This window comes from Heterodontus francisci, chromosome 9 (assembly GCF_036365525.1).
Source record: "Heterodontus francisci isolate sHetFra1 chromosome 9, sHetFra1.hap1, whole genome shotgun sequence".
Classification (NCBI taxonomy): domain Eukaryota; kingdom Metazoa; phylum Chordata; class Chondrichthyes; order Heterodontiformes; family Heterodontidae; genus Heterodontus; species Heterodontus francisci.
Window position 1 is genome coordinate 57,783,848 of NC_090379.1, and position 25,703 is coordinate 57,809,550.

Below are 25,703 nucleotides of genomic sequence, written 5' to 3' on the forward strand. Positions count from 1 at the left end.
ATGATTACAGAATATTTTATTGTTCCTACTTCAATTCCCATTAATGAATAGTCAAATTGCATTCAAATACATTATGGTTAGCCACAGAAGTGAAAACTGTTTCGCGTAGTCTTTAGGGATGCATTTTGCATATATAAAAGCTGTGCTTTTTTTAAAATTAAAACTTGCCTGGGAATGAACAAATTGTTCATTGTTGTGACCTTTTTGGTGTAGCGATACCTTTTCCACAACTTGGAACCACAAGGGCAACGTATCAAACAATGAATTGCCAAGCACATATCATAAAATAGAATGCTTTAATGAGAACCAAAGATCAGAGATGACACTTCATTGTTGGAAATATTCTGTGCTCTAAGATTACGTGCCAGCCACGGCTCAGTGGTAGCACTACTGTCTGAATTAATAGGTTGTGGGTTCAAGCTCCACTCGAGACTCCACAAGCTCCAACACAGTACTGAAAGTGCTGCACTGTTTGAGGTGACATCTTTTGGATGAGATGTTATACAGAGGCTCCAGCTACCCTCAGGTGGCCTAAAAAGATCGATGGCACAATTTTTAAGAGCTGGGTGGTTTTCATGATGCCCCGTTTAATATTTATCCCTTAATCAAGATCACTGAATTTTAAGCCGTTATCACATTGCTATTAGTGAGACCTTGCTGTGTGTAAATTGGCTGCTGTTTCCTACATTACAACAGCATGACTACACTTCAAAGGTGCTTAATTGGTTGCAAAGTATTTTTGAGATGTCCTGAACTTGTGAAAGGCACTATAGAATTGCAATTCTTTTTGAAATCATAGTAGTTCACCAGTCCTTCTAAAATTAATCCAGCCCATTTTGTTATAAAATTAGTATTGCAGCATTTTACATTGGTTAACAGCTTTTTATTCAGAAAAATACCCATTGCTACTATGTATTGAATGTTTCCTGTTTATGATTGACATTCAGTAGTCTTAACCAACATCCCCTCTTTTTTTGCAGTGCGTGGCTGATTCATTTAAGTATGCTATACCTTTTACATTTTTTTACGTGGCCATGCACACATATCTTAAAGCAAATGGTTTGTGTGTGTCCTGTTCCGTAACCTTCGGATTACAGCTGCACAGCTTTGAGCATTGGTCTTAACTACTATCTTTTTAAGAAATATATTTTCCTCTGCACGAATTTTGGTCGAAAAAAATAGACATAACATAAATCAGGGAATGCTCTTTTTACCACAATTAACACACGAGGGCAATATATATCCAGTTAATGTTGGACATTAAGAATATGCCCATCTTAGCATATGCATTTAGAATACTATGGCATTATTTTGAAGATTTGTTAAATTACTGAATTCATAATGAAATAGTATACTTTGAGCAGCAAATGTTGTAGATGTTGACAGTTTCAGTGTACCTGAGCTCTTATTGTTGGGAATGGACAGCAATTTAAGTATTTCTGATTTGTGCCCATGTCACAGCATTGAGATTATCTTGGCCAAAGTCACTAACATCCTTCAGTGACAGTGGTACATTATTGTTCCTCAACTTTTCTTGTCTTGACCACGTGTCCTCCTGCAATGCATCTCCTTTCTTGTCCATCTCCATGGGACTCCCCTCACTGGGTTCAAATCTTAACTATTTGCTCATAGAGCATCTCTAGCAATGGTTTCTCTTTCCACCCCTGCACAGTTGTCTCTGAAGACCTGTCAAGGATTCATCTTTAGCTCCTCCTCTTGTGTAAGTGTTGTTCCATGGTGACATCATTTGCAGATTATAGGGTCAGTTGCCACATTGTTCCTTCAAAATCTCTTTGGCCTCTGGTGTGTCATCTCTTTGTCCCACCATTGGCAGCCATGGCTTCATCCACAAAGGTCCTGCTCTCTGGAATTGTCTTCCTCAATTCATCCAACTCTGCACTTCCCTTAATCCTCCCAACTCTAGATCTCCCTACTTTAAACCCATTTCTTTGACAGAGTTTTGCTCACCTCTTCCAATCTTTCCTCTGGTTCATAATCGGTCTTAGTTATTTTGCTTCTGTGAAGCATCTTGTTAAAGGACTATAGAAATGTTGCTCCCGCAGTTCTTACTGGAAGTCTATCTCTAACTTTCTCTGCTTTTAAAAAAAAAATCTTCGCAAACTCCCATCTTTTTGCCCCAGCCTTCAGTCCTCCCTCCTCAACACTCTCCCCTATCTCAGCCTTAGTTTCTCTTGTTGCTACTTTGTAAAGTGCCTTGGGACATTTTGTATATTAAATGTGTTGGATGTGAGTTACTGGTAATAATTGTTTGTCTGGAAACCATTTTATCAAATGGGACAGAAGTGAATCTTTCTACTAGTGACTTATATAGTCTAAATAATTTAAAGGTAGACAAAGCTCTGGTTAGTTCACGTATGGAGTGCTGCATTCAGTTCTGGGCATTGCACATCAGGAACAAAATATTGGTCATGATGGTACTGTACAGATTCACCAGAATGATGCTGAAACTTGTATTCCTTCATGTATGGAAGATCATGGGGTGATCTAATTGAGATGTTTAAGGTGATTAATGGAGTTGATAATGTAGATAGAAACTATTTCCTCTGGTGAAGGAAGTCCAGGGCAATGGTGCCATAACCTTAAAAATTTAAAGAGCCTGTTCAGGGGTAATATCAGGAAGCGCAAAACTGAGATTGATGATTCTTGCCTCAGAAAAAATCTTTGAGGGTTATAGGACCAAGGCAACAGATGGAGTTGTGATATAGGCTAGCCATGAATGGTGGGACAGGCTCGAGAAGCTGAATACCCTACTCTTGAGAGTATGTTCCTAAGACAGTGGCTTAAGTAATCCAAAATGCTGGAAATCTGGAAAAAGAATGCTGAAAGTACACAGCAGGCCCACCAGCAATTTTAAGGAGAAAGGGCAGGTTAACATTTTAGTTGTCAACAGAAAGTGCTAGAAATACTCAACAGGTCAGGCAGCATCTGTGGAGGGAGAAGCAGAGTTAACGTTTCAGGTCTGTGATCTTTCATCAGGTCACAGACCTGAAACATTAACTCTGCTTCTCTCTCCACAGATGCTGCCTGACCTGAGTATTGACAGCACTTTCTGTTTTTATTTCAGATTTCCGGCATCGGCAGTATTGTGCTTTTATTTTAGTTGTCACCCCTTGTCTAAACTGGGACAGTTGTCTGGTGTTTCTAAAGTACAACATACTTGAGAAATAAGCTGTTTGTAAAAGTGGACTCCTGCTGTTGTCCATATTCAGAATTATTGTTGGCGACTTTGGATCAAAGTCACAGTTTGAGTCCCCCACACTTTTTTTTATGTATGCATTTGTGTGTTAAAGGGAAGAGAAGTATTGACATCGATCAAAATGAAATTTGAGACCAACTCTTCAAATTGCATTCCCCAGGCCAAAAGTTTTTTTATTTTCTGAAGATAATATAAATTCAAGAGAAGGAATTTTTAAATTAGTGATGTGTAGACTAATTAAATTTAACTTATTTGTTTCTCAAACTATTAATACATAGAGAAGTGTTCCTTTGGAAAGAAGTGTCCCCTCACCCATTTAATCGAGCAAGACCTCTTTCAAGTTTGAACAGCCACAAAATGTGTTTGATTCTGTTAAACATGGCTACAATATATTTTTTTAAATCCTGCACTAGTGTAACAGTATTGAAAAAAAAACCCAGAAACTAGCAGCACACAAGATACTGTATAATTTCCAAATTATATTTTAATGTGGGGAACTTGGCAACTCACCCACGCATCTCCACTCTGACATTTGCAGTCATGCTCTAGGAATGGGCAAGTATATCTAAATGATACGGAAACTATTCATTTTGCAGATGAGAGTTTGCTGCAAACAAATGCATTTTGTGTTTACAGATTGTCATGACAGTACACTGCACACAGTCCTCTGTGCATTTTGAAGGAGAGTCTGAGTTTCAGATTTTGCTTTGTTAAATAAGCTGTTTTCTCAAACTGCTGCTTAATGCTTTTGGCAGTATCTGCCAAGATTTATGTGTGGAAAGCTGCACCAATATCCGTGACCTCAATAGCATTTACAGTAGTATTGCCAGATAAATCTCAGTGAGAATCCCTAGCATCAACTAAGGTGTTTTAAAATGTGAAAATGACTGTTAATTACTAGAATATCAGTTTTGCTGTAAGAAATAATAAACATCCATTTGTGCATATCAAAATATTTTGGTGCATCTTTAATTACAAATATGTAATTCTCCACCTGTGAAGTTCATTTGGGACAGAGGATTAGACAAGAAAAAATCTTAGTCATCCTAATTTACTTTTGCAAGCTTCCTACCAATTGACCCAAGTTACCAAGCCATGGTAGTAATTTGCTTACCCAACCAAGGACTCCGGGAATGATGTACAACACCAGATGCACAGGAAAACTAGCAACTTGTTTCCTGCAACCAAACTCTTTTTCAAATTTCATCCATATACTGATGATAAGTACAACTAACAGTTTACTCCTGTTGGCATGTAAAAATATTCAAATTATTCATCAATTCATATTAAGCAATTTTAAAAAACAGGAGATGTTTTGACTTAAGCAACATTGAATTAAGAGAGTAGACTGAATAACAAATGCTCTTCCACAACCACAAAGTGACATTCTTAAAAGGATTAAGGAACTTGACAATATCCTGATTATTATGACTTAAAACAATGTTAATTTCAGATAATTTTCATGAGTGGACTAGTCTCTTTATCCTGTCAGTTAGCTTGGAATACACAATACCACGTTGGGTCTGATGTTTGTGGTGGCACACTTGGAATTTTACCATACATTTGCATCCTGTGTGACCGTGACAAAGATAAACTTGTCCTTCTCGACCTGTCTGCAGCCTATTACACAGTTGACCACACCATCCTCCTCCAATGCCTGTCCATTGTTGTCCAGCTGAGTGGGACCGCACTCACCTGGTTTCATTCTCATCTATCTAACCTGTAGTCAGAGAAGCACCTGTAATGGCTTCTTTTCCCCCTCCTGCACCATTGCCTCTTGTGTCCCCCAAGGATTTGGCTCATTCCTATTGCTCACCTACATGTTTCCCCTTGGCAACATCATCCGAAAACACTATCAGTTTTTATTTGTACCCTGACAACATGCAGCTTTACCTCCAATACCACCTCTCTCAACTCCTCCACTGTCATGAAATTATCGGACTGCTTGTCCGGCATCCAGTACTGGGTGAGGTGAAATTTCCTCCAGTTAATTATTGGGAAGACCAAAGCCATTGTCTTTGTTCTCTGCTACAAACTCTGTTTATTTTTTTATTTATTTTTTTTTATTTTTTATTTAGAGATACAGCACTGAAACAGGCCCTTCGGCCCACCGAGTCTGTGCCGACCATCAACCACCCATTTTATACTAATCCTACACTAATTCCATATTCCTACCACATCTCCACCTGTCCCTATATTTCCCTACCACCTACCTATACTGGGGGCAATTTATAAAGGCCAATTTACCTATCAACCTGCAAGTTTTTTGGCATGTGGGAGGAAACCAGAGCACCCGGAGGAAACCCATGCAGACACGGAGAACTTGCAAACTCCACACAGGCAGGACCCGGAATTGAACCCGGGTCGCTGGAGCTGTGAGGCTGCGGTGCTAACCACTGCACCACTGTGCTGTTCTCTGGCCACTGACTCCATCCCTCTCCCTAGCAACTATGAGGCTGAACCAGAAAGTTTGCAGAAGTAAACGGGCAAAAATCATTCAGGATCCTACCTTTCACACCTCCTGCTCTAGACACATCTTTTTGTTTCTTTACTTGTCCCATTACCACTCCTTTTGGTCTTGCAACGTGAACCCATTTGTCATTTAATCTCCTGCTCTCCACCCTATCTCAGACCTTTTTATTGTTCTTCCCACCCTCCCCCTTTCACTTGCTCAGAACCTATTGCATTTCTAACTTTTCCCAGTTTTGATGATAGGTCACAGACCTTAAACATTAACTCTGTTTCTCTCTCCACAGATGCTGCTGGAACTGCTGAGTATCTCTTGCATTTTCTGTTTTACTGTTTGCAACCTTGGTGTCATACTTCACCTCGAGTTGAGCTTCTGGCCACGTAACTGGCCCATCACTAAGACCTCTATAATATCACCACACTCTGTCCTTACCTCAGCATGCCTACTGCTGAAACCCTCATCCATGCCTTTGGACTTGACTATTTCATGTTCTGCTGGCTGACCTCCCATATTCTATCCTCCATAAACTTGTCATTCTAAACTCTGCTGTATCCGTCCTTAGACCAAGTCCTGTTCACCAACAGACCTGTGCCCACGGACCTACATTAGCTCTGGTTTCAGCAATGCAACATCTTTTTTAAAATTCTCATCCTTGTTTTCAAATCCCCGCCCCCCCCACCGATTGCCCTGACTCTCTCTCTCTAAGCTTCTCCAGCTGCACAAGCCTCAGATAACTGCTTTTCTAATTCTGGCCACTTGAGAGCATCCTTGCTTTTAATCACCTCCACCATTAAATGTGTGCCTTCAGCTGCAAGGTCCTATGCTCTAGAACTCCCTGCAAAAGGCCCTCTACCTCTTTCTTTCCTCTTTCAGGATACTCCTCAAAACCCACCTTTTTGTGATCTGCCTGTGTGGCCTGGTTTCACATTTTAATTTATAACTCGCCTGTGAAATGCCTGTAGGTATTTTATTACATTAAAAGTAAACTATAAATACAAATTGCTATGGTTTAAAACTGAGGTTTGCATTTTACAGTTGGCTTTTACTTACAAAGGAAAATTTAGGTATACAGAACCTAAACAATACTTGCAAATTTACTGAATTGTATAAATTTCTCTGAATAGCTAATTATTTTTGGATTAGTTTTGGTTGGTTCATTGCCAATATTTTCTTAAAATTGTAAATCTATTTGTGTTCTGTTTCCCTGTAAGAGCCACTGGATACCTTTCTGAAATCTCTCTCGAGAACAGTATGGTGTGATCTCTGACTTGACACTGCCTCTGTTGCTGTATGCACCAAATACAGGAGTGTGCTTGTAAAGGGGTGAGATGTGAGTGTTCTTTCACCTCCTGAGCCCCTGAACATAGACTATCAACGTATGGTTTGGCTTGGCCAAGAACTGACATGGTTAATTTGAAGTGGAGTCCCACGATCCAAACCTGGGACCATATGATTCGGAGGCAGATGTTCCACTGGGTTGTACTCCAGATTTGATGGCCTGTTTTCCAGAAATGTGAATAATAAAATTATCGCTATATAAAAAAATTATCCTGCCTTTTACATGGAATTTTATAAACGTGCATTGTTCAAAAATATTTTGCATTCTATGAATGGCGTTCAAAACAGTTTTTATTACAGTACTTGGGCATCGCTATGTTGCAAAGTGTGGCATGAAATTTATACATATTAACTGTTTATCAGGAAGACATCACCTTGCCTTTTGTGAAAGGCTGTTCAACTAAATTTTTTTTCCTCTGAGCAGAGATTGGAACATACTATGCAAAAGTACACCAAAACTGTGCTAAATTTAGAAAGTGTTTGACATAGCAGATGAGTCGGGTCAGCTCAACTGATATTGGTTCTGCATTTATACAGCTGGTCTGGACAATCTGCTGCTGATCTGATAATTCTGAGGTAATTTAGCCAGTGAATTAGTATGCAAAGTGGATTTGGTGGCCCTAGTGCTTAAATGTTAAGGTGGTACTGACTACTTACAATATTTTAAGAATTTTCAATTATAAGATTTGAAAACTGTAGCATTAATAATAGTGATAAATACATTATTACTGAAAAATGCAGCTATTGAATTCTAGTAAAGGTGTTAATATTTTAATTACAGATGTTCCAGCTTGGCTAAAAAGTTTGCGTCTGCATAAGTACGCAGCTCTATTCTCCCAGCTAACATATGAAGAAATGATGGCACTTACAGAAGTACAGCTAGAAGCACAGGTATGTTAATTAACTCCTGACTAGCCTGAATTGTTCTTAAATGATAATGTTTTTATCAATTGAACTTGCTCAGTCAGTTTGTAAATTGAAATTGACTTTTGGATAATTTTCACATTTCCCCACCTTTCCTCATTTGTGTGTGTGCTTATGTATAAGTGATATCCTTGCTGTTTGGAGAAAAATCACCCTTTTAGAAGTTGTCCTTTTTTCAGTCAGTTGTGGCTGCATGTGCAGATTGCAAGCTGAGTTTGGTAAGTGGGGATTTTAAGTGCTGTCTTTTTATAAAAGTCTAGTCTGCAGTTAGCATTTAACTGGGATTTACCCTCTAGATAAAGTAGGGTTAAGAAAGTAAAGCAAGTTTCTTGGTCTTGGGCACGGATTAACAGGCTCTACTGCAAAGCAGCTGATTAGTTAAGTAGCTGACTAGTCAAATCTGGTTGCTGCAGTTTCAGCTTCAATAAATATAAATAGAGGTCTGGGTGCAGCCTGCAAATGGTGTGCAGATTGCAAACTGAGTGTGGAGATTAGAGTTTGGTGAATGGCGAGTTCGGTGAAGGGGGAAGGAAGCGCTCCATTTTTCTACTTTTTTAATCCTCCAGTATTTGGTTCTTGCTTCAGTGCAGTGGCAAGAGCTGATTGGTGAGTAACTGTTAAGCTACTCTACTTACAATAAATAGTCTGTAAAGTTAAGGTATGGGAGGACAGCACGGTCGAGTGGAATATACTTTTCAATTTCCTTTTTTGCCTTCTTGCTAAGTAAATCCATTTTTCTCGTGATGTTGACTTCTGGAATTTCCAGAGATGCCATTGCACTGAGGGCTGCATGCAGCATGTGGGAAGTTATGGACACCATGTGTCCTAGACAAACACATCTGCAGAAAGTGTCACTGGCTGTAGAAGCTTGAGCTCCAGGTTTCGGAGCTTGAATGGCGGCTGAAGTCATTGTTGTACATTCGCGAGGCAGGTGGTGGTCACACCGCAGGTTAGGAGCATACAGGCAGATAGGGAATGGGTGACTGCCAGGCAGTCTAAGAGAACCAAGCAGGTAGTGCAGGAGTCCCCTGATATGATTTCACTTGCTAATCGGTTTTCCATTTTGGATACTGGTGAGGCTCCTCAGACGAGTGCAGTCAGAGCCAAGTTTGTGGCACCACAGGTGGCTCAGCCGCACAGGAGGGGAGGAAGAAGAGTGGAAGAGCAGTAGTGATGGGGGACTCATTAGGGGAACAGACAGGCATTTCTGTGGCAGTAAACGTGACTCCAGGATGATGTGTTGCCTCCCTAGTGCCAGGGTCAATGATGTCACAGAGCAGCTACAGGACATTCTTCTGGGGGAAGGTGAACAGCCAGAGGTCGTGGTCCACATTGGTTTCAGTGACATAGGTAAGAAGGGGAATGAGGTCCTGAAAGCTGATTTTAGGGAACTAGGGAGGAGATTAAAAAGTAGGACCTCAAAAGCAATAATCTCAGGATTACTCCCAGTCTCACGTGCAAATGAGCATAGGAGTAGGAGAATTGAGCGATTTGAACATGTGGCTGGAGAGCTGGTGTAGGAGGGAGGGTATCAGATTTCTGAGACATTGGATCAGGCAGCATCTGTGGAGAGAGAAGCAGAGTCACCGTTTCAGGTCTGTGACCTTTCATCAGAGCAGTTCTGATGAAAGGTCACAGACTGAAACGTTAACTCTGCTTTCTCCACAGATGCTGCATGACCTGCTGAGTATTTCCAGCATTTTCTATTTTTATTACAAATTTCCAGCATCTGCAGTATTTTGCTTCTATTATCTGAGACATTGGGACTGATTCTGGGGCAGGTGGGACTTGTACAAGATGGACGGGTTGCATCATGGCAGGACTGGGATGAATATCCTCACGGAGATTTTCTAGTGCTGTTGGGGAGGGTTTAAACTAAATTGTCAGGGGATGGGAACCTGAGAGGGAGCTCAGATTGGAGAGAAGCAAACCTGGTAACTTGTCAGGGGTGTGGGAACCAGGAGCAAGTATCAGAGGAGCACCAAGGTGCACAGAATACTGGGGGAGATAGATAGCACTAGAGTAGGGAATAGTAAGTTATTATGTGGGGTCAGAGTAAGGGAGAAAGTAATAGTCTGAATCAGGGTTAATGTGCATGTATGGCAGATTGCCAGTGGAAATATGTGGCTATAACAGAGACCTGGCTCAAAGAAGGACAGGACTGGGTTTTATATATTCCTGGATACAAGGTGTTCAGGAAAAATAAGAAAGGGAAAAAGGGGGAGGGATGGTGGAATTGCTTAAGGAGAGCATTGCAGTGTTGGAGAAAAAGGATGTCACAGAGGGGTCGAGGACCGAATCAATTTGGCTGGAGCTAAGGAACAAAAAAGGTGCAGTTACATAGCTTGGTGTTGTCTATAGGCCACCAGCTAGTGGGAAGGATGTGGAGGAACAAATTTGCAAGGAAATTAGAGATGCAAAAATTAAAGGGTAGTTTTAATGGGGGACTTTAATTATCCAAACATAGACTGGGATAATCGTGTAAAGGGTAGTGAGGGGCAGGAGTTCCTAAAGTGTGTTCAGGAAAATTTTCTACAACAGTATGTTAGTCCAACAAGAAAGGAGGCACTACTAGACCTGGTTCTTGGGAATGAGGTGGGCCAAGTGGATTAACTATCAGTAGGAGAGCATTTAGGGGATAGTGATTATTGTATCATAAGGTTTAGGCTGATTGTGGAAAAGGACAAAGAGCAATCCTCGGGAAGAATAATTAACTGTGGGAAGGTCAATTTCAATGGGGTAAGAATGGAGCTGGGGCAAATAAATTGGAGTCAAAAGCTGGCAGGAAAACTGGTAGATGAGCAGTGGGTTACCTTCAAAGAAGAGAGTTCGGGCACAGTCAAGGTATGTTCCCTCGAAGGGGAAAAGTAGGGCAAACAAATCCAGAGCTCCCTGGATGACAAAAGAGATGGAGATTAAGATAAAGAAGAAAAAGTGTGCTTATGACTGATGCCAGGTAGAAAATACTATTGAAAACCAGGCTGAATAGAGAAGGTCCAGAGAGGAAGTGAAAAAGCAAATAAGAGAAGCAAAGAGCGAGCATGAAAAGAGACTGGCAGGGAATCCCAAAGTTCTCTATAGGCATATAAATAGTAAAAAGGTGGTAAAAGGAGGAGTGGGGCTGATTAGGGGGATTTACACATGGAGGCAGAGGGCCTAGCTGAGGTATTAAATGAACACTTTGCATCTGTCTTTGCCTAGGTTGCATCATCTTCCTTGGTAATGTTGAAAGAGGAGGTAAGTCAGACACTAGAAGGGTTTAAAATTGATGAGGAAGTATTAGACAGACTGTCTGTACTTAGTGGATTAAGCACTAGGACCGGATGAGATGCATCCAAGGATACTGAGGCAAGTGAGATCGCAGAGGCACTGGCCATAATTTTTCAGTCTTCCTTGGATTAAGGGGTGGTGCCAGAGGACTAGAGAATTGCAATTGTTACACCTTTGTTCAAAAAAAGGGGTGTAAAGATACACCCAGCAACTACAGGCCAGTCAGTTTAACTTCGGTGGTGGGAAAACTTCTGGAAAAAATAATTCGGGATAAAATCAATAGGCACATGGACAAGTGCGAGCTAATTAAGGAAAGCCAGCATGGATTTCTTAAGGGAAAATCATGTTTCACTAACTTGCTGGAATTTTTTGAGGAGGTAACCGAGGATTGATGAGGGCAATGCAGTTGATGTGGTGTACATGGGCTTACAAAAGGCGTTTGATACATTGCCACACAGCAAACTTGCAGCTCATGGCATAAAAGGGACAGTAGCAACATGGATACGGAATTGGCTGAGTGACAGCAAACAAAGAGTAGTGGTTAGTGCATGTTTTTCGGGCTGAAGGAAGGTTTGTAATGGAGTTCCCCAGGGGTCAGTGTTGGGATCCTTGCTTTTCCTGATATAATAATGACCTAGACCTTGGTATACAGGGGCCAATTTCAAAGTTTGCAGATGATACAAAATTTGGAAGCATTGTGAACTGAGAAGGATAGGGTAGAACTTCAAAAGGACATAGACAAGTTGGTGGAATGGGCAGACAGGTGGCAGATGAATTTCAATGCAGAGAAATGTGAAGTGATTCATTTTGTTAGGAGGAACGTGGAGAGACCATATAAAATGAAGGGCACAATTCTAAAGGGGGCGCTGGAGCAGAGAGACCTTGGTGTATATGTGCATAAGTCATTGAAGGTGGCAGGACAAGTTGAGAGAGCAGTTAATGCATACAGTATCCTGGGCTTTATTAATAGGGCATAGAGTACAAGAGCAAGGAAGTTATGTTGAACTTGTACAAGACACTAGTTCGGCCTCAGCTGGGGTATTGCGTCCAGTTCTGGGAAAGATGTGAGGGCATTGGAGAGAGCACAGAAAAGATTCACGAGAATGGTTCCAGGGATGAGGAATTTCAATTATGAAGATAGATTGGAGAAGTTGGGACTGTTTTCCTTGAAGGGAAGGCTGGGTGGTGATTTGTTAGAGGTATTCAAAACCATGAGGGGTCTGGATACTCGAGGATCGCAAACAAGAGGTCACAGATATAAAGTAATGGGTAAGGGAAGCAAAAGTGACATGAGGAAAAACTTTTTAACGCAGCAAGTGGTCAAGGTCTAGAATGCACTGCCTGAGAATGTGGTAGAGGCAGGTTCAACTGAAGTATTCAAAAGGGAATTACAGTTATATGAAAAGGAAGAATGTGCAGTGTTATGGGGAGAAGGCAGAGGAATGGAACTGAGGGAATTGCTGTTTGAGAGCCAATGTGGACACGATGGTCCCTATGGCGGCCTCCTGCACTGTTACAATTCTGTGATGTAACTATATTTGTGTGTTTATTCTGATAATCGATCACGGATCTGTTTGTCTGTTCAAGAAAGAGTGAATCTGCATTTTATATAGTGCCATTAATGACCTCTGGATGTTCTAAAGTGCTTCACAGCCAATGTAATACTTTTGAAGTGTAGTCACTGTTCTAATACAGGGAAATGTGGTAGTCAGTTTACAAACAGCCAGACCCCATGAACAGCAATGGGAAAAAGTGACCAAGTTTTTTTTTTTTTTGGTTGAGCGATTACTATTGGTCAGGACACTTGGAGCTACCTTGCTGTTCAAATAATGCCATGGAATTCTTTGTCAGCTGCTGAGAGCAGACTCTGTTCAATCTCTTATCTGCAAGTCTCTCTCAATACTGTACAAATTGTCAGATTATGTGCTCAGATCTCTGGAGTGGAGCATGACCTTTTGACTGACAGGTGAGAGTGTGATCACTGACACCAGGAAATAATTTGACTTGGCATAATTGATTTTCCTGTGGCCTTAGTTCTATGAAAGTTTTCATGCTTGTTTGTTTCTCAGTTATACAAATGTTTTTGTAATGAATATCTAATGGGACCAGTTTGTCGTCTTTTCACCTTTGGAGTCAAAGTCAGGGGTTCACAACAGATTTCAAGATTTGAGCAGATAATCCAAGCTGACATGCAGTTCTGTATTGCGGGAACGCTGTGTTGTTCGAAGTGATGTCTTTCAGATGAGATGTTTAGCCAGTGTCTTGTCTATTCTGATAGTTCAGGTTGGTGTTAAAGATTCCATGGTACTGTTTATAGAAGAGCAGAGTTCTCCTGGTGTCATGGCCAACATTTCCCCCTCAACCAATGAAACCAGTAAGCTGTTTTGAATCATTTATGTTTGGTTGAGCTGCAGTGTGGTAAAGGTGCTGACCTTGTCTACATAATGCTTGTGCTTCAAAGTTATTGTCATGCAGGCCCCCACCTGCAAAGAATGAGGCACATTAATTTTGCCACATGAACATTGATTTTTAAACTGTTACTCGAGTAAAGAAAAATTTAAAAAAAACAGACCTTTGACGGGAAATACATTTGCATATTTACAGACAGTGCTTAAAAGGGACAAAAAACCATACCCTGACTCATTCAATCCACAATGGACTTTTCATTACCAGACATTGAAGGTGGAGGAGCTTGCATTCCAGGTGAATGCTAAGATGGCTGAATACGCACAGATGTGATCAGACCAGTTTAGTCACATGACTGACTGGTTGTTGGAAGTTGTTTTTGAACTTGCCACAGAGAATTTGAACTCAAAGCTGTTTGCTGCTGGAGTGAAAAGACCTCTCGTGGCTGGCTTGCTGCAGCCTCTCCTGTCTGTTCACATCTCTCTCTGAACTGAAGACCCATTGAAGACACATGAACCTCAAAAGAGAAAAGTCTCCTACAGTGAACAAGGTTTAAGAATAATACCGGGCCCCAATGAAAATCAAGATTACCTACAATCAAGGACTCTACAGCGAGCCCAGAGCACCGTAACTGACCCCACCACCCCCCCTTCAGACATTGCCTCAGACTTTTTCACTTTATTTTTCTTCTCTTTTCTGTCCCTATTTGCATGTGTGTATCGCGTGTGCATGCTAGCTTGGGCACGTCGTGTAGCCATAAGCATTAACTGAATTAGAGTTTGTTTTAATAAATTTCACTTTTTTTTTTCTTTAAACCTAAGAAAGCCTGTTTGTGCTCATTTCTTTTTGCCTTTTTTTTAAAGAGATACAGCACTGAAACAGGCCCTTCGGCCCACCGAGTCTGTGCCGACCATCAACCACCCATTTATATACTAATCCTACACTAATTCCATATTCCTATCACAGCCCCACCTGTCCTTATATTTCCCTACCACCTACCTATACTAGGGACAATTTATAATGGCCAATTTACCTATCAACCCGCAAGTCTTTGGCATGTGGGAGGAAACCGGAGCACCCGGAGGAAACCCACACAGACACAGGGAGAACTTGCAAACTTCACACAGGCAGTACCCAGAATTGAACCGGGGCGCTGGAGCTGTGAGGCTGCGGTGCTAACCACTGTGCCACTGTGCCTTATAATTGGAAAGTGGTGAACAAGGATTCACCCAAGGGGGAGCTCAAAACACTGTTTATTAAACATAATCCTGTTACAGTAAGACCAGGCAAAGGCTGAAAGGGAACCCCTAGACCTCTTTCTCACCTGGTTGTAACACTATTCATCGTACATGAAACATTTTGAGGTTTTTTTCAGATCAGGAGGAAAGAGGGCTATAGACAATAGGGTCTGTGCTTTTGTTTTTTGTCAAGCCTTGGAGTTTGGCTGCTTTCAATCTTTTCCCCAGTTATACCTTTGTCTCTGCCCAATGTTATCTTTCTCATTCAAAATCTTTTGTTCCTAAGAAGGAGTCAAAGCCTTTGAGTTGTTTTTTCCCTTTGAGATATGCAAGTGCATTTTCATTTCTGACTGTTGTCATGCAGACCCCCACCTGCCAAGAATGAGGCATATTCATTTTGTCATATGAACATTGATTTTAAATTGTCGCTGGAGCAAGGAAATGACTTGTTAAACACATCAGCCATGGCTGGAAAAAACATTTACGTACTAACAGATTGTGCTTGTGGAGACAAAGGACCATTCCCTGACACATTCAACCCACAATGGACTTTGATCACCAGACATTGAAGGTGAGGAAGCTCACATTCCAGGATGATTGCTAAGATGGCGGAATCCACAAACCGATGTGGTTAAACCAGCTAGTCACATGACTAACCTGAGTTTTTTTTTTGAATTGTACAGGCAGTTTGAGAGAGAGAGAGACTGTTTGCTCCTGCTCCTCTCCTGGCTGGCTCACCACAGCCTCTCCTGTCTGCTCCCTCTCTTTCTCACGGAATCCAAATCGACTGAAGAAATGGACCTCGAGATAAAAGTCTCCCACATCGAACAAAGTTTAAGAAGAATACTGAGCCCCAACGAAACATAAGAACATAAGAAATAGGAGCAGAAGTAGGCCATTCGGCCCCTCACGCCTGCCCCGCTATTCAATAAGATCATGGCTGATCTGCCCCAGACCTCAACTCCTCTTTTGTGCCAGCTCCTCATAGCTCTCAACTCCCCAATATTTCAAATATCTATCTTGTATACCTCTTTAAATACTTTCAGTGATATAGCCTCCATAACTCTCTGGGGTGGAGAATTCCAGACATTTACTACCCTCAGAAGAAATTCCTTCGCATCTCAGTTTTAAGTGTCCCCTTATTCTGTAACTGTGTCCCCTAGTTCGAGATTCTCCCACTAGTGCAAATATCTTCTCAACATCTACCTTGTCAAGCCCCCTCTTGTACGTTTCAATAAGATCACCCCTCATTCTTCTAAACTCTAATGAATAAAGGTCTAACCTGTTTAGCCAGTCTTGATGAGACAACCCCTTCATCCCAGGAATCCGCCTAGTGAATTCCTTTTGAACTGCCTCCAATGTCAGTATATCCTTCCATAAATACGGGGACCAAAACTATACACTGTACTCGGTGCAGCCTCACCAACACCCTGTATAGTTGTAACAAGATTTCCCTATTTTTAAACTCCAACCTGCTAGCAATAAAGGCCAAAATTCCATTTGCCGACTTAATTACTTGCTGCACCTGCATGCTAACTTTTTTGTGTTTCATGCACAAGAGCACCCAGATCCCTCTATGCTGCACTTTTTTGGAGTGTCTCTCCATTTAAATAATAGTGTGCCTTTTGATTCTTCCTACCAAAGTGCATGACCTCACACTTTCCTACATTAAACTCCATCTGCCAGGTTTTTTTCCACTGACGCCGCCTATCTATATCCCCTTGCAGATTCCTTATGTCCTCATCACAACATGCCCTCCCACCAATTTTTGTATCATCAGCAAATTTGGATATAATACACTCTGTCCCCTCCTCCAAGACATTAATTATAGATAGTAAATAATTGAGGCCCTAGGACTGATCCTTGTGGCATTCCACTAGTTAAATCTTTTCAACCGAAAAAGACCCATTAATCCCAACTCTGTCTTCTGTTAGTTAACCAATCCTCGATCCATGCTGATACATTACCCCCAATACTGTGAGCTCCTATCTTGTGCAATGATCTTCTGTGTGGCATCATATCAGTGCCTTCTGGAAATGCAAGATCTACCTACAATCAAGGACTCTACAGCGAACTCCAAGAACAGTAACCAAAACCAACTTCAGATATTGCCTCAAACTTGTACACTTTATTTCTTTTACTCTTTTCTGTCTCTGTCTGCATGTGTGTTTATGCATGCTAGTGTGGGTGCGTCACAGATCCATAGGCATTAACTGAATTAGTTTAAGTTTAATAAAAGCAAAATACTGTAGATGCTGGAAATACTGAGCAGGTCTGGCAGCATCTGTGGAGAGAGAGAGAAGCAGAGGTAACGTTTCAGGTCAGTGACTCTTCATCAGAACTCACAATTCAGTTCTGATGAAGGGTCACTTGCCTGAAATGTTAACTCTACTTCTCTCTCCACAGATGCTGCCAGATCTGCTGAGTATTTCCAGCATTTCTTGATTTTATTTAAGTTTAATATAGTTCAACCTTTCTCCTTTAAACCTAAGAAAACCTGTTTGGTTTCTTTGCCTTACAATTGGAAAGCAGTGAACAAGGATTCACCAAGGGGAAACTAAAAACACTATGTTTAAAATTAAACCCTGTTATGGTAAGACCAAGTGAAGGCTGAGAGGGAACCCCTAGACCCCTTTCTTACCTGGTCGTAACACTAAAGAAGTTTCCATTTAGGGTTCTGCTTCGTAGCCTCCAAGGACAAGAGATTTCTGTCCAATACCCAATCTGAAGGTCAACTACATCTAAAAGGTAAAGTTTGAGGTGTTAATCAAACTACATATTAATCAAATTGTGTTCAGGAGTGCGCCAAGCAGCTGCAGACCTCCAATCAATCCATATTTGGATAAGATTATCAAATGAAGAGCACGCAATCTTCATTGTAGTCTCCTTTGGATCGTTGCATGAGCATGCATCTTGAATAAGCCAACATCTCAGAAGGAGGTGATAATACGATTTGCAGATACTGTTTATGACCGTAACTATCTTCTGAGTGGATGTAAAACATTTTATGAAGCTTTTGCAACTAAACTGCTTTGTACAGTAATCCCAAACCTTTAATTGTTGGCCTAGGAAACTGAAATGAACCAGAAAGCAGCTATCACCTTAAACTGATGGACTTAAGCACATGTGTTATACAGACTGTCACTGTAAGCTCCACAACCATCTTCCCTTTTACCATTGAAGCAGCTACCTTTTAGGCAAATTGACCTTGAGCTATAGATACTTAGGTTTTTCAGTCAGTAATTCTGGCCAACAATGCTACTGCAAGCAAGGAAGGACTTATTCTTCCTCCCTGAATGCAGTGTGCATTTGGCTTTGCTACCAGAACATGACTATATTTTAGGTTTAACACTTGCAAATGTGTTGAATATGGCAAGTAAAACCTTAAGTGTGTTATATATGTACGAGTCCACCTCAAGACAATGAGGTGGCTCTTAAAAGTTGGGATTACCTGGCGATTTCATGGCAGTTTAGATCAAACTGCTGAGATTTCACCTGCAGGGATACAGATTTTCAGTCTCCTTTAGAGTAACAATTTGTCTTGTATTCTATTTTCACTCTTCTATTTTCAAGGAACATGCTTACGATCTGTTCAGAGAGAATGGCAGTAATTACTTCAGTGAGGAAGGAGCACTTAGTTCTTTGATCTACTTGGGCTGGACATTCGCCTGCTTGCAGTAATTCGAGGGGCCCACCAACTCCCCTTACAGTCTCCGTTTGACAGCTCGACTTTTGAGAGCCATTGTTAATGCAAGATTTTCTTGTACTGGATTGAGATAATTCAGACATATTTACAATGCTAAATTGAAACAAATTGCCCTAATATCTGGATGATCCCTGCAATTTTGGGCGGTATTGGTTCTTTATTTCAGATTTTGTCTTTAGGTTTGTCATCAATATTAAGAATCAACAAAGCAGCCTTGTAGCTTACAACACTGGAAGGTGGCAGAAAATCTATTGGTGCTTTCTGGGTATAGGGAGAGGCAATGAAAGGTTAAGCCTGTCTGGGATCTGAACTTTGTCCTTCTCTGTCTCAAGCTTGGCCTGTTTTAATCCATAACTTAATGTGTCCTTAACATCCTTGCTTCAAGTACTTTCACACATTTCTTGCTCTTACTGTGCACGAAGTGAACTTCACGCTTTGTTCACCCATCCAATTGTGTTTGAATGTTTCAGGATTGGCCCGTTCCAAGTATTAATCTTTGTTTCAGTTTGTTTTGAAATGTTATTTCCCTTTTATAGCATTAGGGTGCCTAAATGTTATTATTGTTTTGCCACTGATTTCTGTCCTGAGAAGGGGTTCTCAAATCTTCTTATGATCCCCCTCTTTCTAATAGTATTTTTGCATAGAACAGGAGTATTTTATTTTCTCAGTTAATGTTGTTTAGATCGGAAAGCAACATTAATAATACTGTACCAGTATTATATTATTGGATAAACTTGAACAAAAACTTGATGGCTTAACTTTCTCAGTGTGTAGAATGAGCTGATTTGATGCTCGTGTGCAAATGATGGAGCCTCTGTTTGATTTTGGAGAGTTTTAGCTGCTTTTATATTAGTGTTTGATGTAAATAAGCAAAGAAAAATGAACGTCACACAAAATGTGTTGAGGTGAAGGGGATAAGTATTTTGACAACTCTTTCAAAAGGCATGATGTGAAAATTATCTCAGCCCAGTCACCACCAACTTTGATCAAATTCTCTTTTAGACTTAGGACAATTTTGGCCTTTACTACAAAGTCCTCTGAAAATGGATTTTAAACTCTGATGAAATCCTGCAATTCATTAGCCTATTTGGGGGAAAATATGCTGAATTTTGTAAAAACTGAGACCAATGCTGCACAGTTACATCTTTACCTTCTGCAGGAACATAAATAGGAGCAGGAGTAGGCCACATGGCTCCTCGAGCCAGCTCCACCATTCAATAAGATCATGGCTGATCTGATCTTGGCCTCAGCTCCACTTTCCTGCCTGTTCCCCATAACCCTTGACACCCCCCATAGCTCAAAAATCTGTCAGCCTTTACTTTGAATATATTCAATAGCTCAGCCACCACTGTCCTCTGGGGTACAGAATTCCAAAGATTCACAACCCTCAGAAGAGATTCCTCCTCCTCTCTGTTTAAAATGGGTGACCCCTTATTCTGAAACTATGCCCCTGAGATTCACCCACAAGGGGAAAACATCGTCTGTACTCTGTCAAGCCCCCTCAAAATCTTATCCTTCAATAAGATCACCTCATACCTCATTCTTCTAAACTCCAATGAGTGTAGGCCCAACCTGCACAACCTTTCCTCATAAAGACAGCCTCTTCATCCTGGTAATCAATCTGTGAACCTTTTCTGAACTGTGTCCAATGCAAGTATACTCCTCCTTAAATAACATGACCGAAATGCAGTACTCTAGGTGTGGTCTCACCAGTGCCCTGTATAGTTGTAGCAAGACTTTCCTACCTTTATACTCCATCCCCCATGCAATAAAGGCCAACATTCCATTTGCCTTTCTAATTCTCTGCTGTACCTATATGCTAACTTTGTGTTTCATATACCAGGACACCTGGATCCCTGTACCATAGCATTCTGTAGTCTTTCTGTTTAAATAATATTTTGCTTTTCTATTCTTCCCATCAGAGAGGATAATTTCCCATTTTACCCACATGATACACCATCTGCCAAATTTTTGCCCACTCACTTAAAATATCTATATCCCTTTGCAAACTTTGTGTCCTGCTCACAACTTGCTTTTCCACATTTCTTTGTCAACAAATTTGGCTACGTACACTTGATCCCTTCATCCAGGTAATTAATATAGTTTGTAAATAGTTCAGGCCCCAGTACTGATCTCTGTGGCACCCTGCTAGTTGCCACCATCTCTGCAGCCACTTCTTTTAAAGATGTTAGGATGTGTCTTGTCAGCCTTTAGAGCCCTAAGTGAGCCTAGTACTTTTTCTCCAGTGATTGTTTTAAGTTCCTCCTTTCTGCCCTTTGACTATTATTATTGGGATGCTTTTAGTATCTTCTACCATGAAGACACATACAAAATGTTTGTTCAAAGTCTCAGCCATTTCCTTGTTTCCCATTATTAATTCCCCAGTCTCCCCTCTCAAGGGACCAATGTTTACTTTAGCTGTTCACTTCCCTTTTATGTACTTGTAGAAGCTCTTGCTGTCTGTTTTTATATTTCTTGCTAGTTTCCACTCTGTTTTCTCCCTCTTTTATTATTGTTTAGGGCTGACATTTCACAGCCCATAATGATTGTAGGACATACCGAGCTTTGCCAAATAACTTTTTTACTAGTTTTCATGCATAATGAAGATATTATATTTCTTACCCTTATAGAGAAAAGTTAAGTTCATTGAGCTGATCAATTATGTCTACCAAATAGCCAGTAAAACCTTACCAGCTAAGCTTTTGTGTTTTTCTTTGGTTTACATCCATCCAGAAGTTTTCACCCATTTTCTTCTATCCTGTTAACATTTCCCCTAGAATTTTTCTATTTTAACCTTGTGATTGTATTGTGCTGCAAAGGGTTGTAGAAATGGTTAAAATAAGAATCAAGTCTCGGTAATGTTGTCTTCAGCAGAAAGTCTTGTACATTCTGACCCTTCCTAATTTTCAGCTCAGCTCCATGACAATATTATAAGCCATCTTTTAGATTTTGTATGAATTCCTTGGAAGAATGGATTAAATTTTATTCAAAACTGTGAAAGGGAACTGAGTTGTACAGCATAAGCTGAAAAAATGACCAAAATCAGCAGTTGTCCCATCAAAAGAAAATGTAAAGGTTGCACAGCAGAAAGAGAAGAACATAGAAATTAAAGAAAATAAGGCACAAAATGAGGACAAGTTTGAAAAGGTGGATAGAAGATCTGGATATATAAAAGAGAAAACTGAAATAAAGAATACCAGTCAATCACAGGAATTGTTGATTTTAACATATCATAGATGCATTTAAAAAGAAGCTAGATAAGTGCATGAGGGGAAAGGAATAAAAGGATATGCAGATATTGTTAGATGAAGTAGAGTTGGGAACAAAGAACAAAGAAAATTACAGCACAGGAACAGGCCCTTCGGCCCTCCAAGCCTGCGCCGATCCAGATCCTCTATCTAAACCTATTTTCTAAGGGTCTGTATCTCTTTGCTTCCTGCCCATTCATGTATCTGTCTAGATACATCTTAAAAGACGCTATCGTGCCCGCGTCTACCACCTCCGCTGGCAACGCGTTCCAGGCACCCACCACCCTCTGCGTAAAGAACTTTCCACGCATATTCCCCCTAAACTTTTCCCCTCTCACTTTGAACTCGTGACCCCTAGTAATTGAATCCCCCACTCTGGGGGGAAAAAGCTTCTTGCTATCCACCCTGTCTATATACCTCATGATTTTGTACACCGCAATCAGGTCCCCCCTCAACCTCTGTCTTTGTAATGAAAATAATCCTAATCTACTCAACCTCTCTTCATAACTAGCGCCCTCCATACCAGGCAACATCCTGGTGAACCTCCTCTGCACCCTCTCCAAAGCATCTACATCCTTTTGGTAATGTGGCGACCAGAACTGCACGCAGTATTCCAAATGTGGCCGAACCAAAGTCTTATACAACTGTAACATGACCTGCCAACTCTTGTACTCAATACCCCGTCCGATGAAGGAAAGCATGCCGTATGCCTTCTTGACCACTCTATTGACCTGCGTTGCCACCTTCAGGGAACAATGGACCTGAACACCCAAATCTCTCTGTACATCAATTTTCCCCAGGACTTTTCCATTTATTGTATAGTTCACTCTTGAATTGGATCTTCCAAAATGCATCACCTCGCATTTGCCCGGATTGAACTCCATCTGCCATTTCTCTGCCCAACTCTCCAATCTATCTATATTCTGCTGTATTCTCTGACAGTCCCCTTCACTATCTGCTACTCCACCAATCTTAGTGTCGTCTGCAAACTTGCTAATCAGACCACCTTTACTTTCCTCCAAATCATTTATGTATATCACAAACAGTGGTCCCAGCATGGATCCCTGTGGAACACCACTGGTCACACGTCTCCATTTTGAGAAACTCCCTTCCATTGCTATTCTCTGTCTCCTGTTGCCCAGCCAGTTCTTTATCCATCTAGCTAGTACACCCTGGACTCCATGCGACTTCACTTTCTCCATCAACCTACCATGGGGGAACCTTATCAAACGCCTTACTGAAGTCCATGTATATGACATCTACAGCCCTTCCCTCATCAATCAACTTTGTCACTTCCTCAAAGAATTCTATTAAGTTGGTAAGACATGACCTTCCCTGCACAAACCATGTTGCCTATCACTGATAAGCCCATTTTCTTCCAAATGGGAATAGATCCTATCCCTCAGTATCTTCTCCAGCAGCTTCCCTACCACTGACGTCAGGCTCACCGGTCTATAATTACCTGGATTATCCCTGCTACCCTTCTTAAACAAGGGGACAACATTAGCAATTCTCCAGTCCTCCGGGACCTCACCCGTGTTTAAGGATGCTGCAAAGATATCTGTTAAGGCCCCAGCTATTTCCTCTCTCGCTTCCCTCAGAAACCTGGGATAGATCCCATCCGGACCTGGGGACTTGTCCACCTTAATGCCTTTTAGAATACCCAACACTTCCTCCCTCCTTACGCCGACTTGACCTAGAGTAATCAAACATCTATGCCTAACCTCAACATCCGTCATGTCCCTCTCCTCGGTGAATACCATGCAAAGTACTCGTTTAGAATCTCTCCCATTTTCTCTGACTCCACGCATAATTTTCCTCCTTTGTCCTTGAGTGGGCCAATCCTTTCTCTAGTTACCCTCTTGCTCCTTATATATGAATAAAAGGCTTTGGGATTTTCCTTAACCCTGTTTGCTAAAGATATTTCATGACCCCTTTTAGCCCTCTTAATTCCTCGTTTCAGATTGCGCCTACAATCCCGATATTCTTCCAAAGCTTCGTCTTTTTTCAGCCGCCTAGACCTTATGTATGCTTCCTTTTTCCTCTTAGCTAGTTTCACAATTTCACCTGTCATCCATGGTTCCCTAATCTTGCCATTTCTATCCCTCATTTTCACAGGAACATGTCTCTCCTGCACGCTAATCAACCTCTCTTTAAAAGCCTCCCACATATCAAATGTGGATTTATCTTCAAACAGCTGCTCCCAATCTACATTCCCCAGCTCCTGCCGAATTTTGGTATAGTTGGCCTTCCCCCAATTTAGCACTCTTCCTTTAGGACCACTCTCGTCTTTGTCCATGAGTATTCTAAAACTTACGGAATTGTGATCACTATTCCCAAAGTAATCCCCTACTGAAACTTCAACCACCTGGCCGGGCTCATTCCCCAACACCAGGTCCAGTATGGCCCCTTCCCGAGTTGGACTATTTACATACTGCTCTAGAAAACATTCCTGGATGCTCCTTACAAATTCTGCTCCATCTAGACCTCTGACACTAAGTGAATCCCAGTCAATGTTGGGAAAATTAAAATCTCCTATCACCACCACCCTGTTGCTCCTACATCTTTCCATAATCTGTTTACATATTTGTACCTCTATCTCACGCTCGCTGTTGGGAGGCCTGTAGTACAGCACCAACATTGTTACCGCACCCTTCCTATTTCTGAGTTCTGCCCATATTGCCTCACTGCTCGAGTCCTCCATAGTGCCTTCCTTCAGCACAGCTGTGATATCCTCTTTGACCAGTAATGCAACTCCTCCACCCCTTTTACCTCCCTCTCTATCCCGCCTGAAGCATCGATATCCTGGGATATTTAGTTGCCAATCGTGCCCTTCCCTCAACCAAGTCTCAGTAATAGCAATAACATCATTCTCCCAGGTACTAATCCAAGCCCTAAGTTCATCTGCCTTACCTACTACACTACTTGCATTAAAACAAATGCACCTCAGACCACCAGTCCCTTTGCGTTCATCATCTGCTCCCTGCCTACTCTTCCTCTTAGTCACGCTGAGTTCATTATCTAGTTCCTTACAGGCTTTAGTTACTACCTCCTCACTGTCCACTGACCTCCTCATTTGGTTCCCATCCCCCTGCCACATTAGTTTAAACCCTCCCCAACAGCGTTAGCAAAAGCACCCCCAAGGACATTGGTTCCAGTCCGGCCCAGGTGTAGACCATCCAATTTGTAATAGTCCCATCTCCCCCAGAACCGGTCCCAATGTCCCAAAAATCTGAACCCCTCCCTCCTGCACCATCTCTCAAGCCACGCATTCATCCTGACTATTCTTTCGTTTCTACTCTGACTAGCACGTGGCACTGGTAGCAATCCTGAGATTACTACCTCTGAGGTCCTACTTTTTAACTTGGCTCCTAACTCCCTAAACTCTGCTTGTAGGACCTCATCCCATTTTTTACCTATATCATTGGTGCCTATGTGCACAACGACAACTGGCTGTTCACCCTCCCCCTTCAGAATGTTCTGCAGCCGATCTGAGACATCCCTGACCCGTGCACCTGGGAGGCAACTTACCATTCGGGAGTCTCGTTTTCGACCACAGAACCGCCTGTCTACTCCCCTTACAATCGAATCCCCTATGACTATAGCCCTTCCACTCTTTGTTTTTTTTTTTCCCGCCCTTCTGAACAGCAGAGCCAGCCACGGTGCCATGAACCTGGCTACTGCTGCCTTCCCCTGGTGAGCCATCTCCCTCAACAGTATCCAAAACGGTATACCTGTTTTGGAGGGAGGTGACCGCAGGGGACACCTGCGCTGCCTTCCTGCTCTTTCTCTGCCTTTTGGTCACCTATTTCCTTTCTCCCTCAGCAATCCTAATCTGCGGTGTGACCAATTCGCTAAGCGTGCTATCCACGACATCCCCAGCATC

The 25,703-nt window shown here is 41.6% G+C and overlaps 1 protein-coding gene across 6 annotated transcripts in view; it reads left to right on the forward strand.

Annotated features, from left to right (window-relative positions):
- Window positions 1-25,703, forward strand: part of samd4a (sterile alpha motif domain containing 4A) — a 213,899-nt gene that overhangs the window by 134,596 nt on the left and 53,600 nt on the right. For all 6 annotated transcript variants that reach the window (XR_010975696.1, XM_068039169.1, XM_068039173.1 and 3 more), the window contains one exon: window positions 7,807-7,916. Coding sequence is in view for 5 of the 6 variants with exons in the window: in XM_068039169.1 (XP_067895270.1) it covers window positions 7,807-7,916 (110 nt within the window). In the remaining variant the exon portion in view is untranslated. The remainder of the gene's footprint in view (window positions 1-7,806; window positions 7,917-25,703) is intronic.